The sequence below is a fragment of the Athene cunicularia genome (assembly GCF_003259725.1).
Source record: "Athene cunicularia isolate RWA chromosome 20 unlocalized genomic scaffold, athCun1 chr20_part2, whole genome shotgun sequence".
NCBI classification, from domain to species: Eukaryota; Metazoa; Chordata; class Aves; order Strigiformes; family Strigidae; genus Athene; species Athene cunicularia.
The window spans coordinates 819702-838416 of NW_020799126.1; the positions used below are offsets into that span (position 1 = coordinate 819702).

The window sequence follows — 18715 nt, forward strand, 5'->3', positions numbered from 1 at the left end:
CGGGGCAGGGGCGGCGCGGGAGGGCCGGAGGCGCCGGGCCGAGGGGCTGCGGGAAACAAAGGGCACTGGGGAGGAGAGAGACCCGCGGGGAGGCGAGAGGGGAGAGGAGAGGAGAGAAGGGGCGAGACCTGCGGGGACAGAAAGGGAGGAGAGGCCGGGAACGGGGGGAGAGAAGCTGGTGCTGGGCAAAGGTAGGGAAAAGGAGGATTCCTGCGAGGTGGCAAAGGGACTTCCTCTCCTCGGCACCCGAGATGCCGCCCGGCTTCCAGGCGCTTCTGTCAAGGCTGAGCTTTGCTGCTGAGATCTGCTCCTTTCGAGGGCAGGTGACTTCTGATAAAGCCCCAACAGCGGGAAGAGGTAAAAGCATCCTTTATTCCCATCCTTCTTCCCAAGTGATTTTTATTGCCGTTTAAACCGAAGGGTTTTTAAGCTGTTCTGAGATATTACGGGCTCTGACTCATGCCTTGAATACTCGTGAGCAACACCGGGTGTGCAAGGAGGAGCCAGAGGGGCGTGGGCCCCTCTGAGAGGTGGACTCAGTGCATGTGTCCTCCTAAATCCCGGGTCAACCTGTGGTGATATGACCAGAGATAAACCTCTGGAATTCTAGAAGCACCGACTTGATACAGCTTCTTACATCCAGTGGCTTTGATGCTGTTTGCATCTCACCTGCTTCCGAGAGCTAAATAATCATCACGGGGAGAGGAGTCACAAGGCTGGCGAGGGGATGGAGAGACGCGCGGAGCCCGGGGAGGGTCGCTGCAGGGAACGGGATGTCAGGAGGCAGCTCCGGCATCTGGCAGGCAGCCGGGGCGGAGAGGAAGGCGGCGCTGGATGAGCAGAGAGGCTGTAGTGATGCCCAGACCCCGAGGTTACCTTAACTGCAGTCGTTCTGAAACCCAGGGGGGAAGAGGGGGCCGCTGGCCGCACAGGGAGGAGGGTGTTAGTGCTTGGGATGGCTCTGGAAATGGTGATTTGCGTCGGGGGTTGATTGCAACCTTGATTTTGAGGGCTCTGCTTGTCGCACCTGACTCTGCGTTTCTCCCGATGCGTTTTCCTTTGTCCTGTTTCTGTAATTATCCTCATTTCAACCCTGCTCGGAGGATTATTGGTCAGTAGGAAGCCTCCTAATGCCCGCTCCTCCTTGGCAGGGGAATACCCATGCCCTCGATTAAAGTCAAACTCTCCGAATGGTGACACAAGAAATTAGATCTATATTTCTCAAAGACACTCCCCCGGGCGAAGTTTCCCGACCCCCACCACGGCAGCACTGCCACCCTGCCCCTTGTGTTCGCTCTCAATATTCTCTTTGTTACAGCCACCTTTCTGTACGGCTCGGGGCTCCCCGGGGAGGGTGGTTTGTGTTGGGAAATCCTCGTGCCCGTGTCCCGGGTGGACACACCGACCCGGCCCACTGCAGCCCGTGCCCGGCACAGACAGTTCTCTGTTCCGAAACTGGGCTGAGGAGCCAACTTTAATAGGCAGGGGAAGGCTGCTTCCCCGAGACGCTGGGCAGTCGTTAGCAGAAGGCGGTCCCTCTAAATGATTGATTTTTGAGAGTCCCTCGACTGGTGGTTTAAGAACAGCGTTTATTCAATCTATAGACCATAGATACCCAGAGCCCAACCACCGGTAACAACAAGGACGAGAAGGTTGGGGGATTGGGTGTTCCCTTTGCCTGCAGACCTCTGCCAGCCTCTGCCGCCCTCACAGATGGGCGAATGCACATGAAAAAGAGAGTTTGCAGGTCCTTGAGATGGGCAGGTTGCTGCTCAGCAGCCGGGTGTGCACCAGCTGGACGGCATCCATGCGTACCTCGTTGGAAGGCAGACCTGAGAGGGACGTGGGCTCTATCTATATGTGTATGTAATATATATTTTTTGTGTAGATACATCTGTCTATGCAACAACAGCATTTTTTTCAAGGAGCAAGCTCAGCGACCTCCCAGAGCCTGGCCCTTTTACGGTACCCACAGCCATTACAGTAGCCACGGACTGCCTCACGCTAGCCATCCCCGCTCTGGTGCTTTGTGCTGGAGCGCCGTGAGCAGCTGCCGGTACCGAGGCTGCCTCCCCTTCCCGCGGCACACCCTGCCAGTGTGAGCTGACACCGTTGGTGCCAGTCGGCTCGGAGGAGCCCCGCTCCCCACACTTCCCACTCCCACCAGTCTGTCACCACTGCCGTGTGGCAGAATTACTGCCTCCTGCTCTCCAGCACACCCGAGCACACAAAGAGCTGCGCTGCTGCTGCCAGCGCTCAGCTGCTCTGCGTATGCGGGAGAGGGAGGGTGCCTTGGAAAGGTCAGTGCAGGGAAGGAGGGCGATTCTGTCTCCTTCCTTTAGGGGCCGTATCCTGGCATCGCAGTGAAACCTCGTCCTGCCAGCTGATCCGTGTCCGCGGGGACTGCGGCCAGCGCGGGTGCCCCACATCGGAGGGCTCCCCAGGACGGTTTAGTACCATGTGCAGGTCCAAAGAGCTTCCCCTTCCCGTTCCCCGCTGAGCAAAATCATCTCAAATTATGAAAATTTAATTTCTTGATTGGTTGTGACTCCACTCTGGACTCTTCCCTTGTTTTTGTTCCTGGCCCGATTTCACTGGCAGCTTTAGCAGCACCACAGCAGCAGCCGCCCCTGCCCTGGCTACAGCAGGATCCTCCCTGGAGCCCTGTTTAATTTATCCCCCACATCCCCCCGCGCCCAAGGCAGCCCCGGGCTACTCTGCCCCCTCCAACCGCACTAGCCCCGAGCCGATCTCGTCACCCCTGTCACCCATCCCTGACACTAACTCAACTTGCCTGCACTGTTGTAGGGGGCAGATGGACTGTCGGAGCCCGAGGGCATCTCTCTGAAACGTGTGGCTGTGGTGGAAGATTTCTTTGACATCATATACTCGATGCATGTGGAGAGCTCGTCGGAGCCGGGCAAAGCACCCAAACATGCCGGGCAGAAGAAAACCTACCGAGCGGTGAGAGCCCCCCTCCGCGTGCCCTGGGCAGCGAGGGGACGGGAGCGAAGGGGCAGGGGGGCCTGGGAGCGGGCGCCCCGCGGGGACAGGCACAAGGGGTAGGTAGGAGCAGAGCCGCTGGCGGGAGGCAGAGGCGAAGGAGAGTCCTGTTTGCCTGTGCGGGGAGGCGTGAGAAAGGAGCCGTTTCAAAGCAGAGCAGCTGTGCTCGGGAGATGGGAAGCAGGGCTGCAGCGGCAGCACAGTGGTACGGCTGCTCCGAGAGACCCAGTGAATCACACAAAGGCAACTCTACATGTCTGGGGGGAGAAAAAAGGAAAAAAGAGAAATGCACGGTATTACTGATGGGCGAGGGGATGTTTGCCCAGGCCCCTGCACACCCTGCTCTCTGCCATCTGCCTCCCCGTCTCCCTCGGCCAGAGGAAAATGTCTCACGTGGGCCTCGAAGGGCAGGAGCAGGCAGAAAGGGGACTGGGGCCCGGCCGGAGCCCGGCTGGGGGGATGCTCTCAGCAGCCCGTGGCCGGGCTTCCTGCCTTACAAAATGGAGGCCGGCACTGAGCTGAGCCTCGTCAGGTGCTCCACGGATGCTGAGAACCAGCTCTAGCCATCCTGAAACCACTCTAGTTAGGTCAGGAATAATTTAGCTTGAAGTGTGCTTCTCCAGGGAGCTTGCTGTTTCTCCTGACTCTGCACAGCCCTTCGATGCAAACATTTGGGCTCTCCTTTTACAAGAAGAGCTGAATTTACTGTCCAAAACCGAGCTACTCCCTTGAATCCCACAACCTTAAGGACCAGGTCGCTTAGAGACAGAAGCTGGCAGCTCGTGTCTCTGGTGCATACATCATCCCGGGGAGGTCTGTGCCGGCTGCCCTGGTCTCTGCGATGATGCCTGAGATTATGCAGGGCTGGCTGTGCTGCCAGAGCCGGCTCAGGGGTGGAGCCTGTCCTGCCTGTCCTGCCTGCGTACGTCCTTGGGTCCATGCACGCTGCCCGCGCTGGCGCTGCTGGCGGGGCCCTGCAGCCCCATGGGGGGAGCCCCCGGCGCTGCGCAGGGCGCTGGATGCAGAGCTGGGGGCATCGCTCCGTGCCCCCCGCGCTCCACACCAAGCCCCCGCAGCACAGCCCGGGGCCGGGGCACACACTGACCCTCCCCGGCCGGGGGCAGGTGACCTCTTCCTAGTCCGGGGAGGGGGCAGCCCCACCAGCACGACCACAAGTCAAAGACTTTACGCTCATTTCCCCAGCAGACCGCGCTGGCCCTCCCCTAATTCCTTCAATTCAGCTCTCTGGAGGACTAATCTGTGCCCTGCGCAGCCCCGGGGGAGCAGGCTGGATCCGTCTGTTTTCCCAGGCCTGCTCGCAGCAGTCAGAGCTTCACGCTCCACCCCGCCGTCTCCCTCTTGAGCTGAGATCATCACATCAGCAGCCTCTATCCCCTCCTGACCTGGCAGGACGCTGCTGCCTGGGCTGCCTGCCCTCGCTCCTGCCCTGTCTCCCCGCAGCGCCTTTGCAGCCAGGTCTGGAAGGTGAAACGCTGCCTTGTGTACCCCGCGCCGCGGCTGGGGGCACAAAGGGACGCTGCTGGGGCCGCAGCTCGGGAGGCTTCGGTGTCCCCTGATGTCCCTCTCCCTCTCCCCACCGCTTCAGATTAGAGGCACTGGAGAGTTTGCCCTTGTCCATGACCTCCGGAGGGAGGCAATCAGAAAGGGAGTTTGGATGGGAGATAACTCATCAGGGAAGCTGTCTGCTCTGCAGAGCATCAAATCAGCTGAGAAGTAACAACTGTATCACTAAAATTAGCCGAACGTTTGCAGCAGGGACTGTGGGCTTGCTGGAGCAGAAGCAGCAGGGAAGCTGGGGCTCAGCCCCGCGGGCAGCGCGGAGGGCAGCGCCCCGCCTGCGCTGCAAAGCCGCGTTGGCCAGCAGCAATTTTCAGGGCCCTAATTTCGGGGTTTCTGCGGGAGTCCCTAGTGCCTGCGCCCTGCGCAACCTGGGCAACCCTGCTCAGGCACCGCAGAGCGCGGTGGGGCTGCGGAAGGCGAATCCCGTGAGGACCAGGCGCTGCATCCTCCATTTGAGCGGCTGGGACAAGGTCCCTGCCTGAACTTTCCACCCATCTGGCATCAGGCTGTGTAAAACCTCGGGCTCTGCTGCCGCTCAGTGGAGACCAAAGTCTTTCCCTCCCGCCGCAACGTCGGGTCACGGGGCTGCTTCAGCCATGAGCGAGCAAACCCTCTGCCCCCTGCCCCATCGCGCTGCTGCCGGAGCGTTCTTTTATTCCAGGCTTAGGCATCACCCCTTCCTGTCGAGTAGAAAATGCTTGGAATTTAGGTATTTTTATTTTTTGTTAACAAAATAAGGTGGGAGGGTGATGCCCGCTGGTCAGAGGAGGGGGACGGGGACGTCCCTGCTGCCCTCCTGGCTCGGCCCCTGTCGCCAGCCCTCGCTGGCGAGGTGTCTGGTTGCAGCCCTGCTTCCCGTTCCGAGCCCCGCTTCTGCCGGGCTCACAGCCCCGAGGACCGGCACAAACAATCGAATTTCTGTCTGCTTTATGACCCCACTTGTAAGTGCTGTGACCCCTGCTGGGGTCACGGCCCCTGGTTTGGGAACCGCCGTGCTAGGACAAGTCGCTTAGACCAAACAGGATGGGTGATTAACCGTAGGAACCAACCCCAAGTAAGAGGTGGGCTCTCCACCTCTTAATGCCTCCAATTAAGACCAGATGTCTTCCTGGAAGATGTTTTAGGCAAACCACGGGCTACTGGGCTGCAGGAGAACCCAAGTGAAGTTCCCTGACTTGGGCTACACAGAAGGTCAGACTCCCTGGTCTGATGGTCTCTTACGGCCTTAAAGAAACCTGCATTAAAATTGCCTCGTTCCTCCTCCGAGTAACCTCGTCTTGATCTTTAGGAATACTGTAAAATCGCTGCTGGCAGGGATTAATTGGAGTAATAGGACTCTGTGGTAGCCAGGCACCTTCTGTGGGTGCTTAGTTCTGAATACAGTGTTTAACTTCAAGCATTCGGGTTTTGAGTATTCATCCTTAGCTTTGCCTCAGCTGTAAAACACAAATATCCCACAAAGGTTCAGGAGACTTAATTCATTACTGTTTGTAAAAATGTTTTCAATTCCCTGGATAAAATATGTCACAGAAGTGCGAAGTATTATTAACTATTATTGATTGTCATTGTGGGAAAAAGTGACCTGCCCTTACAAGAGATTAATGGATTCTTCAGGTTACTGGTGCGATGGTAATTAACAATGCAAACAGAGCTGACGAGAGTTGACTTTCTCATCTGATTCTTCCACGTTCGTCGCGTCGCTCTTCCCAGGCTCCAAGGGGGAACAGAAAGGAGTTTCTGGGAAGGAGCGGCTGCGCAGGGAGGCCGGAGGTCTGTTGGGTTGCGCCTCGGTGCCTCCCTGACACGCCACTTACGCTCCCAAAACGTTCCTCCGTCAACACTTGCTCCAGAGGGAGGGAGCGGGGGGTCCCGGGGCCTGGCTGCGGGGAAGGCGGCGGCACTGCGAGCCCTTGGTGTTGGTGCTGGGCCGAGCCGCCAGCTGGGGCACGGCGGTGGCCTCCCGCGCCCTCCGCCCGCCTCTCCCTTAGCCAGCCCCCCTGCCCAGGACATACAGCCTCTCGTTGTCTCCCCAGATTGCAGAGACCTATGCTTTTCTCCCAAGAGAAGCCGTGACCAGGTTCCTGATGAGCTGCACCGAGTGCCAGAAGAGGATGCATTTCAACTCCAACGGACTGGAGCCCAAAGGTAAAGGCAGATGAATGCTGCCAGCAGAGCTGACGCAGCGTTTCGTCCCGGCGCGGCAGCACTGATAGCTGTCAGGATACTGCCCCGTCGATGAGTTACTTCTTAACCTAATGGTTTTCCTAACCTGTGTTATTTTTCATGCACTTTTATTAGCCAAGATGAAAGAATCGCAGAAATCTGGTTCGCCTGTCACTGATTTCAGCTTAGAGAGCAGAAGCAGTCTAGCTTGCTTTCCGAGCTTCCCCCGAGCACCCTCACAAACCTCGGGTCAAAAATATTGCAGATATATCTGCAATCCACCTGCAGTCATCTGTGGGCGGAAACTTGGATTTCTGAGAAAACGGGATCTAAAGTTTTTCCTTTAAACTATTAATTTTGTAATGAAAGACACTGAACAGGTCTGGATAACTGAAATTTCTGATAAAGAAGCAATGTACAGTCATTAATAGAGATGCACATCATGATCCTATTTTTGATAACAAAGTGTTTTAGTCATCAAAGTCCCGTTATGCCTGTGTATACAAGCAATTAGTGTGGCCGTCGTGGTGATTAGCTCATTGGGGTGCTTTTGTAAACAGAACCAAGCTGCAGCTCCTAGGCCTAAAAGATACAAGCGGTGCGTAAGATGGGACCGGGTTTTCTTCCAGGGGGAATGGTTAAAGTTGACGTTTGTGTGGGTTTTCTTCTGAATTACAAACTTGTTTTCACGATCAAGTGCAAAGCATCAGACTGACTCTGGGAGGTTTCATCCGACAAAATGACTTATTTAAAAAAAAAAACCCGAGCAAATTGCAGAGGGTTAGACTCTTTCCAAACTATTAAGGCAAGCAGGCTCGTTTGGCAGCGCTTATCAAGCAGAGGAGTAGAATTAAATGAACAAAGGACCCAACAATACAAAATTTCTAGTATTAAATACCGATTTCTGACTGTTTACTGCTAGGAGCAGAGCTACGGACAGCCCCGAGGTTCCGTTTAAGTGGATTATGTGTGCCAGCTATCCAAAGCCAGTGACTGAAATGCTTTGTACTCGTTACATTTTTTAGAAACTCTCCCAAATAATCCCGTGTGACATTTATTAGCCCAAGCTCCATTACCGCAGCACTTCCCGCCCCGCCGGCTGAGGGCCCGATCCCTCTTGCCAGTTAGGTCAAGAGAAGTTTTGGCCTTTGGCCTCGCTGGGAGCGAACGTGACCTTTACAGTGATTGCGCCGCATCCATCACCAGTGGCACTCCCAGGCAGGGCTGGAGAGCGGCTCGAGGACGGGAAGGGCGGCGGGATGAGTCAGGCCAAGGATGTCGCCTGTAGGCTTGACCCAAACCAGGACTCTGCTGAAGGCCTGGCTCTAAGGGAGCTGTCCTAACCGAGCTGTCCGCCCCTTGGCATCCCCTTTCGGGAGGCAGCTGATGAAAAGGGTCATTGTTCCTTCAGGGACTCCCACCCGCCCTCCCTGCATCTCCTGAACAAGTTTATAAATTAATATCAGTTACTTCCATAAAGCTTTCCCCCTTTGCAGTTCTCTGAATTCAAACAGGAAAACAAAGGATCCCACAGGTGAAAAGTCCTGCTTCTTACCCGCCAGGAATGGAAGGAGAGATGTGCCTTCTGCTCTGAACAGGACCTAAATAGTGACTAAGTACCTGTGAAAATGCATAGAGCAGATTAGATAAGGTCACTTTTGCTGGGGAGGAGTGTCTGATTTCACTAATACATATTCAGAAATTTATCAGGAGCAAATCACTTGAAAAAACATCGGGGTCATAGAAGAATCACCTAGGTGTACACACATACAGGCATACGTAGGTAAAGTTTAACTCAGTACCATGAAAAAATTCGAGTCGTTCCCGTCTCTTCCCCCCCCCGCTTGTCCATCAGACAAATCTCAACACATTTCATTTGTGATCACAAAAATCCCTAATTAAACATATCTGACATCAAACCCTGCAGGGCACCCACAGAATTCATAAAAGCAAATTGTCTCGCTCATGGGAAACTCTGAACATCCGTGGAGTTCGCTGTGATCTCTTTACACTGTTATTGAATTAGGACTAATTCCGGTGGAGTTGTACAAGTGTGGAATTAGGATCCAAACCGTTTTACTTTAAACCATTCTGCCTGTTCCGTCTCTACGCCCAACACACGGGGCATGGAATATAGATAAGTTTCTGAAAAATGAGCTGAAGGATTCCAGTAGCCCCCTCTTGTGACGTAGGATATGAGGATTGTTCCCATGGAGTCCCCCAGGCCTTTTAAAACAAAGGTTTTCTTTCTTTTCCAGTTAGCTTAAAAAAGAAAAAAAAAAAAGGTTTTGGTTTCTTAGGCTCAAGCTCTTATCTCTTGCAGTTGCACAAATTCACAGTAAATTTGTGGCTGCTAATGGGATTATTCCAGATTTACATCGGGATAGTTTCAGGCAGAATCTAAGCACTGGAGACCCTCCGCCTCCCTCTTCCTGCCCCTGTGAGGATGCTGCTGCTGCTGAGCCTGGTTCCTTGTTGCGGCATGGGGGCTGGCAGGAGAGCAACACCGCATCCTCAGAGGCCCCAGGGACTCGCCTCCCCATGCCTGGGCTTCAGGGAGAGAGCAGCTCTTTTGTTAGCAGATGTTTTCCTAAACTCTTCTCAAACACTGAGGACCCCCACCAGCCCGGGTAGGCGGCAGATTTTGTTCCTGGGAGCCATTTCCCCTTTTGCCGCTGCGAGAAGCTCCCCTTGCACTGGGATTGTAGCATCTTTTCATCACAAAGTGACCTCCTTGAACAGCAGGACGATGGGTTATTCTGAGTGCTTGTTGTATAGAGACGTGGAAGTGCTCTTAATGAATCTGTAGGTCGAAGCACGGCAGAGTCCACCGACATGCAGCTGTGAAAGAAGGGAGGGATTAGTCTACAAGGCTCCTAAAATCTCCGCACCCCCCTGTGCGAGCGAGCTGCTGAGCACTGGTGGCCTGAGGAGCTCTGCCCGCCTGCCCGGGGCGGGATCAGGTGGGCCTGGAGAAGAAGCTTCGTATCTCCTGTTGGTGTCTTGATACAGGAGATTTGCAAAGACCTGTGTGATGCTGAAGTCAGTTACAGACAGTTTTTGGGTCGGGTCATTTCTTAATTTCCAGAGGTGTGAAGCGCCTGCAGGTCTGCTGAGTTTCACTGGGATTTTTTTGCTATTCAGTGTTTCTGAAAAGCAGGGCCGTTATGTTTGGGTTGGTGGGTTTTCTGAGGTGCTGTAAAACATTTGGTGAAGGCTCTTTTTCAAGGGGCTGTGTCAGAGGTGCCTGTGAAACCACTGACCCCAGGAAATGCAAGCCAGCCAGGGAGATTCAGAGACAGGGATGGAAACCTCCTCCCATCCGTTCACCTTCAGCTCCTGGAAATCCTGCTGCCCTGTCCAGTGCTGCTTCAGCCGCCTTTCCAGTGGACACCACAGGTCCCTTCAGAGTGAGCTGGAAGGCTGGATTAATTCTCCACGCTTGCATCTGCCTGTACTGAGGGCAAAGAAATCTTCCTTTGAGGCAGCAGCCGTCCCCCTGGGAAAGGGCAACTTTCCTCTCGGACAAACCCGTTGCACGAGCCTGTAAGTTCAGTGTTAGAACAGGGAATTCCAGAAGCCTTTGTCTCCTGCGTGGAGAGCGCGCAGGCTCCACGCTGATGGTGGCAGAGCTGACAAATCCTTGAGAATTCAGAAAAAATCATTGAGAATTTGCTTTCTGGGGACTCTTCTGGTCTGGCTAGACAAAAGGATCTGCAGGAGCGGTCTGAATGTAGAGCGATCTCTAGAGCTCAGTGTGGTGCAGGCAGAGGAATCAACAGGAACAATTTAAATTAAAGATCTTTACAATTAAGTTTGTGTTTTAATGAGGGTGTTAAAAATAATCTTCATCACCAGATAGAGATACTTAATAAGTTGCCTTAATGTTAACTCCTACCTGAGGGAATCCCAGCAAAATTGGCAAGACTTCGCAGTGCTAAAGCGAGCTGCAAATATATTCCTGTTCATCAACCTCTGCATAAATCCCATGGGCGTGGAAGTGCTTCTGAGGCATCGGCAAGACTCGGTTTCTCCCTCTGCTACGTTCTAGTTTGGTAGACTGAAAAATTATGTATTATGTGTAGTCTTTTCGGCAGGTGACAGCCATGCTTTTTTTTTTTTTTTTTGCTAAACAACATCTGTTCTGTAATTATGTTCTTGGTGGGGTCGTGTTCTTCTAGGAACCTTAGCTCAGCGGGCACCAGCTCTCGCTGGGGATTGGAAGTGCTTCTAAATACATATGTTTAATGATTATGAGGACACATCACAGGTTTGTGCTTCCACATCCCTGTATCTAAATAAAGTTTTCCCTCCGTTCTCCAGAGAGCGAACCACCTTCCTCGTTGGTTTCTGGGATCATTGACTACAACATGCCCCTCACCTCTACTTACCTGAAGCAGATGAAGCTGCGGGTGATGAACTCACAGGAGCAGGTGAGTTGCGCTCCGGGCGTGGGGCGGGTTTGTGCTGTGCTTGGCACCTGGATTTCTGGAGGATGCTTTTGGAAGTGACCGGTTTGCCCAGGCAGGGCGGTCCCGGGCTCTGACCGAGTCCGGGAGTGCTGGTGCCTGGCGGGCGGGCAGGCAGCGTGGCTCTGACCTGCTGGCTCAGAGAAAGCGAACGGGGCTGCTGAGAGTCGCGTCAGCGGAGATGGAGCGACGCAGTTATTGCTTAGACCGGTCTGCTTGTTCTATAGCTGCACAGTTCCTCTAAGAAATGGTCTTAAAAATAAATATGGCAAATAGGAATTTATTTCTTTACCTAATTGCCTGGGAGCTTTAGCAGACAGGCTCTGAGACCCAGGCCTCCCTCCGGTTGCTCCAGTGCTCTCAGACTGGCCGGCAGCTTGGGGAAGTCCAACCGCAGCCGCTCTGCTCTCGTGTCGGGGTGGGAGAAGGCTCAGTTGGCTGATGAGAGCGTTAAGCCACTGGATTTTGATTTGGGAATTGATGGGGCAGGCTGCCACAGGATTATACCCAGGCTGTGCAGTTTTCTGAAGTTCTGCAGCTGCAGAATTAGCTATGGGAACCTCTGTGCACCATGGAAACAGTCTATAAAAAGAAAAGTATGTTTTACTTGCTCCCCACAATCTGCACTGGAAGCCAGTGCTGGATTTTCTTTCCAGCACACTGAAACCTGAATCTGGTCTCATACGTTACTGCCAGTTGCAAGAAGTGAACGAGTTTGCATTGTGTGGTGGTGGAAAACATTGCTGGTAGCTTGAGCCGCGCGGTTGTGCCCATCAGGTGCTTTTATCTAGTGGCACCCTAAAGGGACGTTGGCGAGAGCACCCAGTGCCAGGGTATAAAGCGCCAGCTGTGGCTTTGCTGTCAGGAGCTGCAGAGATAGCGAGCTCCACCGCTTCAGCAGCGAAACCTTCCTGCTGGCAGACAGAATGGCACCCGTCAGCAAGCACCTCTGTGCTCCGGAGCTTTGTTCCTTTGCGTGTGTCTGACACTTGAGGGGGTTTAAGGTTTTGTGTGCAGTAGGTTATGGTACCTGAAGGGCCGTGATGTGCCAGGTCGAGTGGTCAAACTATGGATGTCTCTGGGGGGCAGCTGGGCTGGGCTGGGCTGAACTGGGCTGGGGATATGGAGTGGATGGACGCGCCGCTTTGTGGCATCTGCTGGCTGCTTCAGGACCACTTTTGGATAAAGAGCGTCGAAGGTTGACGTATTCCAACGGCCTCTGGCTTGTGCAGAGTGTTTGCTGGGGCTCGGTGCAAGGCCCCGCTGAGGTTGCCACCCTGCCCCGTCCGTGCCGCTGACGACCCTCCTGCTCCTCACCAGGGGCACGGGCTCAGCGGGCCGTGAAGGCCAACCGTGCTCCTCAGCATCTGGGGGGTCCTTTCGAGTTAAGGTCGATGTATGCAACAGGACGGTCCGAGAGGTTTGTCTAGTTACCATTGCTGCATTTTCCCCCAGTTCCTCTTGGCTCCAGAGCTCTGTTTGAGAGAATGTGTTACGAAGCTTCATTAAACTCCTGTACCCCGTTTCTACACGTAGAAAACTGGACTTGCAGTTTGATTTTATTTCCATAATAAAAACCACCCCGGAATATGGCAGGCTTTAGTCCTGACTCTTGAGTTTCGAAGCTGCACGCGTAGGGATGCTTGTTTTGAGAACTTTGGTTGGTCACTTTGGGATCTGAGAAGTTTATACCCAGAATTCTGGTTTAGAGTTCACCCAGGAACTATCACTGGCAGAGTAGATACAACGTGCTGCTGACAAGAGTCCGCTTGACGCTCGCTGAGATCGGAATAGAGGCGTGTGTCATGTGGGAACAAAAAAGGGACCAGCTGAGGCAACCAGCGGTTGTTGGTTTAGATCATAAATCAAACGGCTTGATGTTATTCCCTGCCTCTAAAGTTTTTCTTTTCCTGAGCTCTCATCAGTATGTTGCAGTGCAGCTTTCTAAGCTTTTCAAGCTGTAGTAGCCGAGGGAAAAAACTATTTGGAAGAAGTAAAATTTGCCGTTCAGCGTGTTACCGAAACGGATTCCTGAGAGCAGAGTAACAAAAGTTCACTCCTATTGCTCAGACTTCTGAAGCGTTAAAGCTTTCCGCCAGACCTGGAGGTACTGACAGCCTGGAGGGGATGGACCCGGTGGGGAGAATCCGGTGGACGCGGGCGCCGGCCGGCCCGAGGTGTGGGGTGCCCGGCTCCCCGGGGGCGCGAGCGGGGGCTGCTGATGCCAGAGTCTCTGAAGAAAACATCTGTAATAGTATCAACACCAGGCTTTAGTTCCCTCCACCAAGCTTTCCCCTGCTATTTTTTTCCTTCTTCCTACCACCCTTTTCCCCAGAGGGCCCTGGCAGTGGTTGTGGAGCGTGGGCTGACGGGCTGCTGCTCTCCCTCGCCCAGGCAGGGAGCTTTGGCCTTAGGGACCGGCAGCTCTTGGGGTCCCAGGTGTGTCTAAACTGCACAAGTCCTCTGAAGATGATAGAAATCATTCTGACTTTGCTACAGATGCAAAAGAGGAAGGAAATACAACCTGTTGGTAAAGTTTGCAAACAGGAGCCGCGTGGGTTTTACGTGACACCGTTTACAGAACAATATTGGTTCCTCCCAAGCTCAGCGTTGCTGCCGAGCCCCCTTGTTGCCCCGCACTCCCTAACCTTTGATGGGGGTAATAGAGATAAATTAAGCAACGGGCTTGTGTTTGACTTGGCTTTTGCCAAAAGCAATTATTTGTGTGCAGCAGCACCAGGAGGAACTTGCTACACTTGGGGTAACAATGGATGAATTTATGCCAAAGTGGCCTTTTAACTTCATTATTCAGGAAAAAAAAAAAAAAAAGTGCGTGTAACTGTAATGTATTAGTGCTGCTGAGCACGTCAGTGTGAGGGCAGCAGCGTCTCCAGAAGGAAGCACAGCCAGGAGAACCTTAGAGAAAGCATTTTATCTCCGCTTAGGGACAAAGCACAGTCAGGAGAGGAGCTCTTTACATGGTTGCTCACCAAATGAAGAGTTCCTGCAGCACATATTTCAGTACGTTCCGTGGAGTCAGTACATTTATTCTGGCATGACGGAAAACAACTGTGACCCATGTTGCTTAAATTGAGTGTGCTGGAACATGCAGGAGCTTCAGGGGCGTGAGTCTTCCTTCACTCCCATTTTATGCCAATTCTCTCATGTCTGAGAAAAATCAGGCCCCTCACCCTTTCCCCAGAGCGCCACATTAGCCACGTTTCAGGGTATCTACTGAGGCATTAAAGCATCTCTGAACTTCTGACCTTCCCAATCTAGCAGAAGAAAGGAATGAAAAGAAGATACTCGATATTTATCTGTAATGATCCTTCCACCTCATTTTCAGAGGCTAAATATTAACATTTTTAAATGATTGCTTATTTTGAGTTCATTGCAGGCATTTTCCAGACAATCTTTTCTGTCTTATTCAAACTCAGCCTTGGATTTATTTTTCATGCCACACTGTTGGGCATGATTTCCACTGGTGGCTGGTGGGATATGAAGATTTTAAAAGCACAAATCCCAGCACTGAAATGCCGGGCTCGTTCTCTTGTTCTGGAGATGTTGCTGCTACCTTGGCAGACACGGTCCAGGGCCAAGTAAGCAGGTTCAAATGATACAGAAACATTTTCAAAGGTTGCTTCAAATGACTGCTGACAGAAGGTCACGCAATCAGTGAATGGCAGGAGCTGCTCTTGGATGGGAAATAACACGAGTGCTTTTCTTGTTGCTATGGCTTTGCTACGCTGACTTGTGTTTGAGAGGGACGGAGCCTAGTCCTGCACCATCACACACTCCATCCCTCCAGTAATTTCCCTGTAAAGCTGGAACGTGTGACAGCGTGTGGATGTGAAGGGGTTTTCGAAACGCGATTGCGAGCAGTGCTTTAACCCAAACAGGGGGTGATCCTGGAGGGGGGACGCGGGGGTTCAAAGCCCACGGGTGCACAGGGTTCCTCTCATGCCGGTGAGGATCGAGCCTCCTCTGCAGGATTTGGGAGCTCACGGAGCCTCGTGACCAGAGGCTGGTTTGCAGCATTAAGTTCTCCTCCTTCCACTCTGACTTCTCCCCGGTCCGCACATAATTGTGTTTGCTCACTTCAGTGTCTCCGAAGGCCCCGCTATTACCAGAACAGCTAAGATGCATCTTCCCCTGGCAGCTCGCTTGCTTCCTTCTGCTTCAGATCCATCTCCAGGCGGGTCCTGGGGGTGCAGAGCTGGCACGGGGGAGCCAGGGAGGGGAGCAAGCGGCTGCAGAAGAGGGCACGCTAGATTTTCATTTTCAGTCATGAGAGTTCGCTCGTGAGAATTGCAGACATCTCATTTCACGTAGTTCCGAGACGAGAACCACATCTGGCAGAGCTGGCAGCTGCTGTGTGAGATCCGGGACCTGGATTTATCTGTTCGAGCGCTTAGGGAAGGGATCCCAAAGAAACACTCTGTGTGTTCATAGACGTGCAGAGAGGGCAGAAGCATGCAGTCAGTATTTGGAAGGAAGTGGGATGATGCGTTTGCATCACATGAGGATGATAAGGTACTTCCCAGTCCATTAAAGAGGGTGTTAAAGATCTCCAGGAATAAATAGCTCTAAATCAACTTGATGAGATAACTCTCATTCAAGAGGCCTTTCCTTGGCTTGGGAAGATCTTTGTTGCCTGATGTGAATTTTTTAGAGCACTAGAGAGGTTTCCTAAATGCACCCTCAGACACAGAGGAAAAGGGAGTTGTGGCCGTACGGAGCGAGGCGCCGGGACCGTGGCTGTTGCCGTGCAGATCTGATCTGGGCGCTGGGGCCGGCTCATGGCTCTGGTGGAGCTGCAGCTTCTGCTGGCGGGAGCGAGCTCTCCCCGGTGAACTGAAATCCTGTCCTAAATGAGAGAGACTTCGGCCAGGCCAGAGCCGGGGAGGCAGGTCCGGCCAGCGGAACAGCCTCCCTTACTGGCAAAGATAGTTTTAGCAAAACTCATCCTTGGCCTTAATGGCTCACGAGATGTGGGAGGTCAGATGATCAAACCATTTAGCTTGGTTTCAAGCTCGTGTGAATGGTTTGCTTTCAGCGAAGGTCAACGCATTTTTGTTATTGGCATTAACTCTGACGTTCCCAGCTAGCGAAAACTTAAGAGCTTTTATTTCCCGTTGCGTGGACCTTTCAGTATTTCTCCCGCCGCAGCTGCGTTACAGGTGAGCTGTCCCACGCCACGCTCAGCGCAAGCACACAACTTGAGACCCCGACTTGGGCTGCCTGGGATAAATCCCCCCACTGCAGCTTTCGTCTTCAAATGAGGTGTGATGCCAAGGCCCCGACTCTTCGCAGTCTGGGTGAAAATCACGTTATTTTCTGTACGAAAGGAGGTGTTCGTTTAAATGAAGTGGCATTGCCCGATTCCAGTGATGCTGGGCACAACCCGTCCTCAACTGCTCGGGTGCATTTACCCACCGCAGGCGCCTGCTCCGTTTTCCTCCCCGGCAGCTGTGCAGCGGTGGAGGGAAGCTGGTCCCTTCCCCACTCCCTCTTCCCTTCCCCGTGATGTTGTGCAGCTCCACCAAGGTCCCGGAGAGTGGCTGGGGGATGTTTAGAGGTTTGTGTCCCTCTCGGGGAGCTGGGCCCTCCACGGCACACACCTACCCCCCATGTGTGCTCGCCAGCGCCTCGGTCCGAGCAGCCTCCCGAAGCCGAGCTGCTTTAGCCTGTTCCTGGGAACTGAGTGGGGCCAGAAACCACGTTATCCTCCCTTAATTCACCGTTTCTTCCAAGTACCTCCTGTAGTTGGTGAGGAGAGATGCTGCCCATTCCCTGTGCAGGGACCAGCATCAGAGGCAGCTGTTCCCGCTCAGACTGGAAACAAAGTTTGGGTCCAGGTCCTGTAAAGCGGCCCCAGGAAACATTCCCGGGGGAGATGTAAAGGCCTGTACCGCAGGTTGACAAACACGTTTAACACCCGTGGAATAGTGTCATGGATCCCGTGAAGTTTATCCTGGACTGTGGCAAGCGTCGCACAGTGAGGTTCTCCACATCGTCTCCCAAGCTTGAGTGCTGACACGCTGGGTGTTGACTTTGATCAAGTCACACAAATGGCCGTTTCTTAATTGCCTTCTCCCTTTAAAAAGGGGATAATACCTTGGAGAGACTTCTGAGGTCTCACTCACTAATAAAGCTCTTCAAGAGCTTGGATGGCAACTACTTTGAGAGCGCGAACTATTATTAATGATTTCCGTTATTATAGAAGATGAAGCTGTGTGGTTCAGCTTTTTAACCTTGAATCGCGTACTTGCTTTTGTTTCCGCTGCCGTTAAACCCGCGCGGGCAGGCTCGCCCCTTGCCTGCTTGCACAGACTCCTCAGACCCCCGTCCGGAGCCTGGTGTGCGCCCAGGGGGGGTGTGCCTCCGAGGAGTCCGTTCTACTGACCAAGGTGGATTCTGAAACACGCGGCATGGCTTGAGAATGCCCCAAGATGGGTTTAGTGGGGGTTCTGCTTAAGGTGACCCCATTGTGAGTTGGGTGGCCGAGAGGGAAGCTGTGAGGGTCGCCCTCGGCGTGTAACACAGCGCGGACGTTCCCGTCCACGGGACGGGATTGGGGCAGTGGGGTTAGGGGGTGTTTGAGCGTGACCGACCCCAACGCCCATTCCCTGTACTCCGGGGGGAGGCAAATTCCCACCGCAGAAACGCCCCTTTTCCTGCTCCTTTACTTGGCAGTGACTGGTGTACCCCGAGAGCTTCGTTTCCTTTCCATCTCTCGATCTTGGCTCCTGGGGAAAAAAAAAAATCCCTTTTATTCATGCGTGTGCCAGATTCTCACAACTGCTGCTTTTACAGAAGGAGCGACCAAGATGCAGTGGGAATAGAGCCCTCAGCCCACAACAAATCTGGTCTATAATAAAGTTTCCCAAATCTTTACTCTCCTTTTTTCCCTGACTCTGCTCTGGGTGGCAGATAAGTTGAAATCCGTTGTGGGTGAAAGCGGCGTATCCCCCTGTGCCATGTGCTGGGGCCCTCCTTCGGCAGCTCCTGCGCAGCGCCGCCCCTCCCGCCCCCCTTCCCTTCCTGGCCTTGCCCCCGAGAGATTCGCATTTTAATGCTCATTACCCAGCAGGGTTTGATGGTCACGGAGGACCCAACGCAGGAGGTCCCATTTGTTATTTAACCTACTTTTCAGAGGCACAAGAACATCAAGTGACTCGCACAAGGTCGCCCATGAGTCAGTGGCTCCTCCGGCATGATGGCCGGATCCTGCAGTCCCCTGCTCTCGCCACTAGATCACCGTGCCCACACTCCTCCACAACACAACTATTCAATTAAGCTCCTACGGTGCCTTAAATGTAGTTTATTCCTGGGTTTGACAGCAGCTCTGGTATCCTTGCGGAGACTTGCCTTAGGAAATTACGACAGATGAGGTCAGGGCGTCGTTAGCGATGCCCTTGGACGCGTCAGTGCCTGGCAGGCGGGCGGGCTGCGCCCCGCGGGGCCGTTACAGCCCGGGCACGGCTTGTCTGGGGGCC

The 18715-nt window shown here is 53.6% G+C and overlaps 1 protein-coding gene across 1 annotated transcript in view; it reads left to right on the forward strand.

The window, feature by feature from the left end:
* The first annotated feature begins 251 nt into the window (after window positions 1-251).
* NOL4L (nucleolar protein 4 like) overlaps window positions 252-18715 on the forward strand; it is a 36045-nt gene continuing 17581 nt past the window's right edge. The window contains exons 1-4 of the mRNA XM_026862365.1: window positions 252-323; window positions 2809-2964; window positions 6618-6729; window positions 11071-11180. Of these exons, the coding sequence (XP_026718166.1) occupies window positions 252-323; window positions 2809-2964; window positions 6618-6729; window positions 11071-11180 (450 nt within the window). The remainder of the gene's footprint in view (window positions 324-2808; window positions 2965-6617; window positions 6730-11070; window positions 11181-18715) is intronic.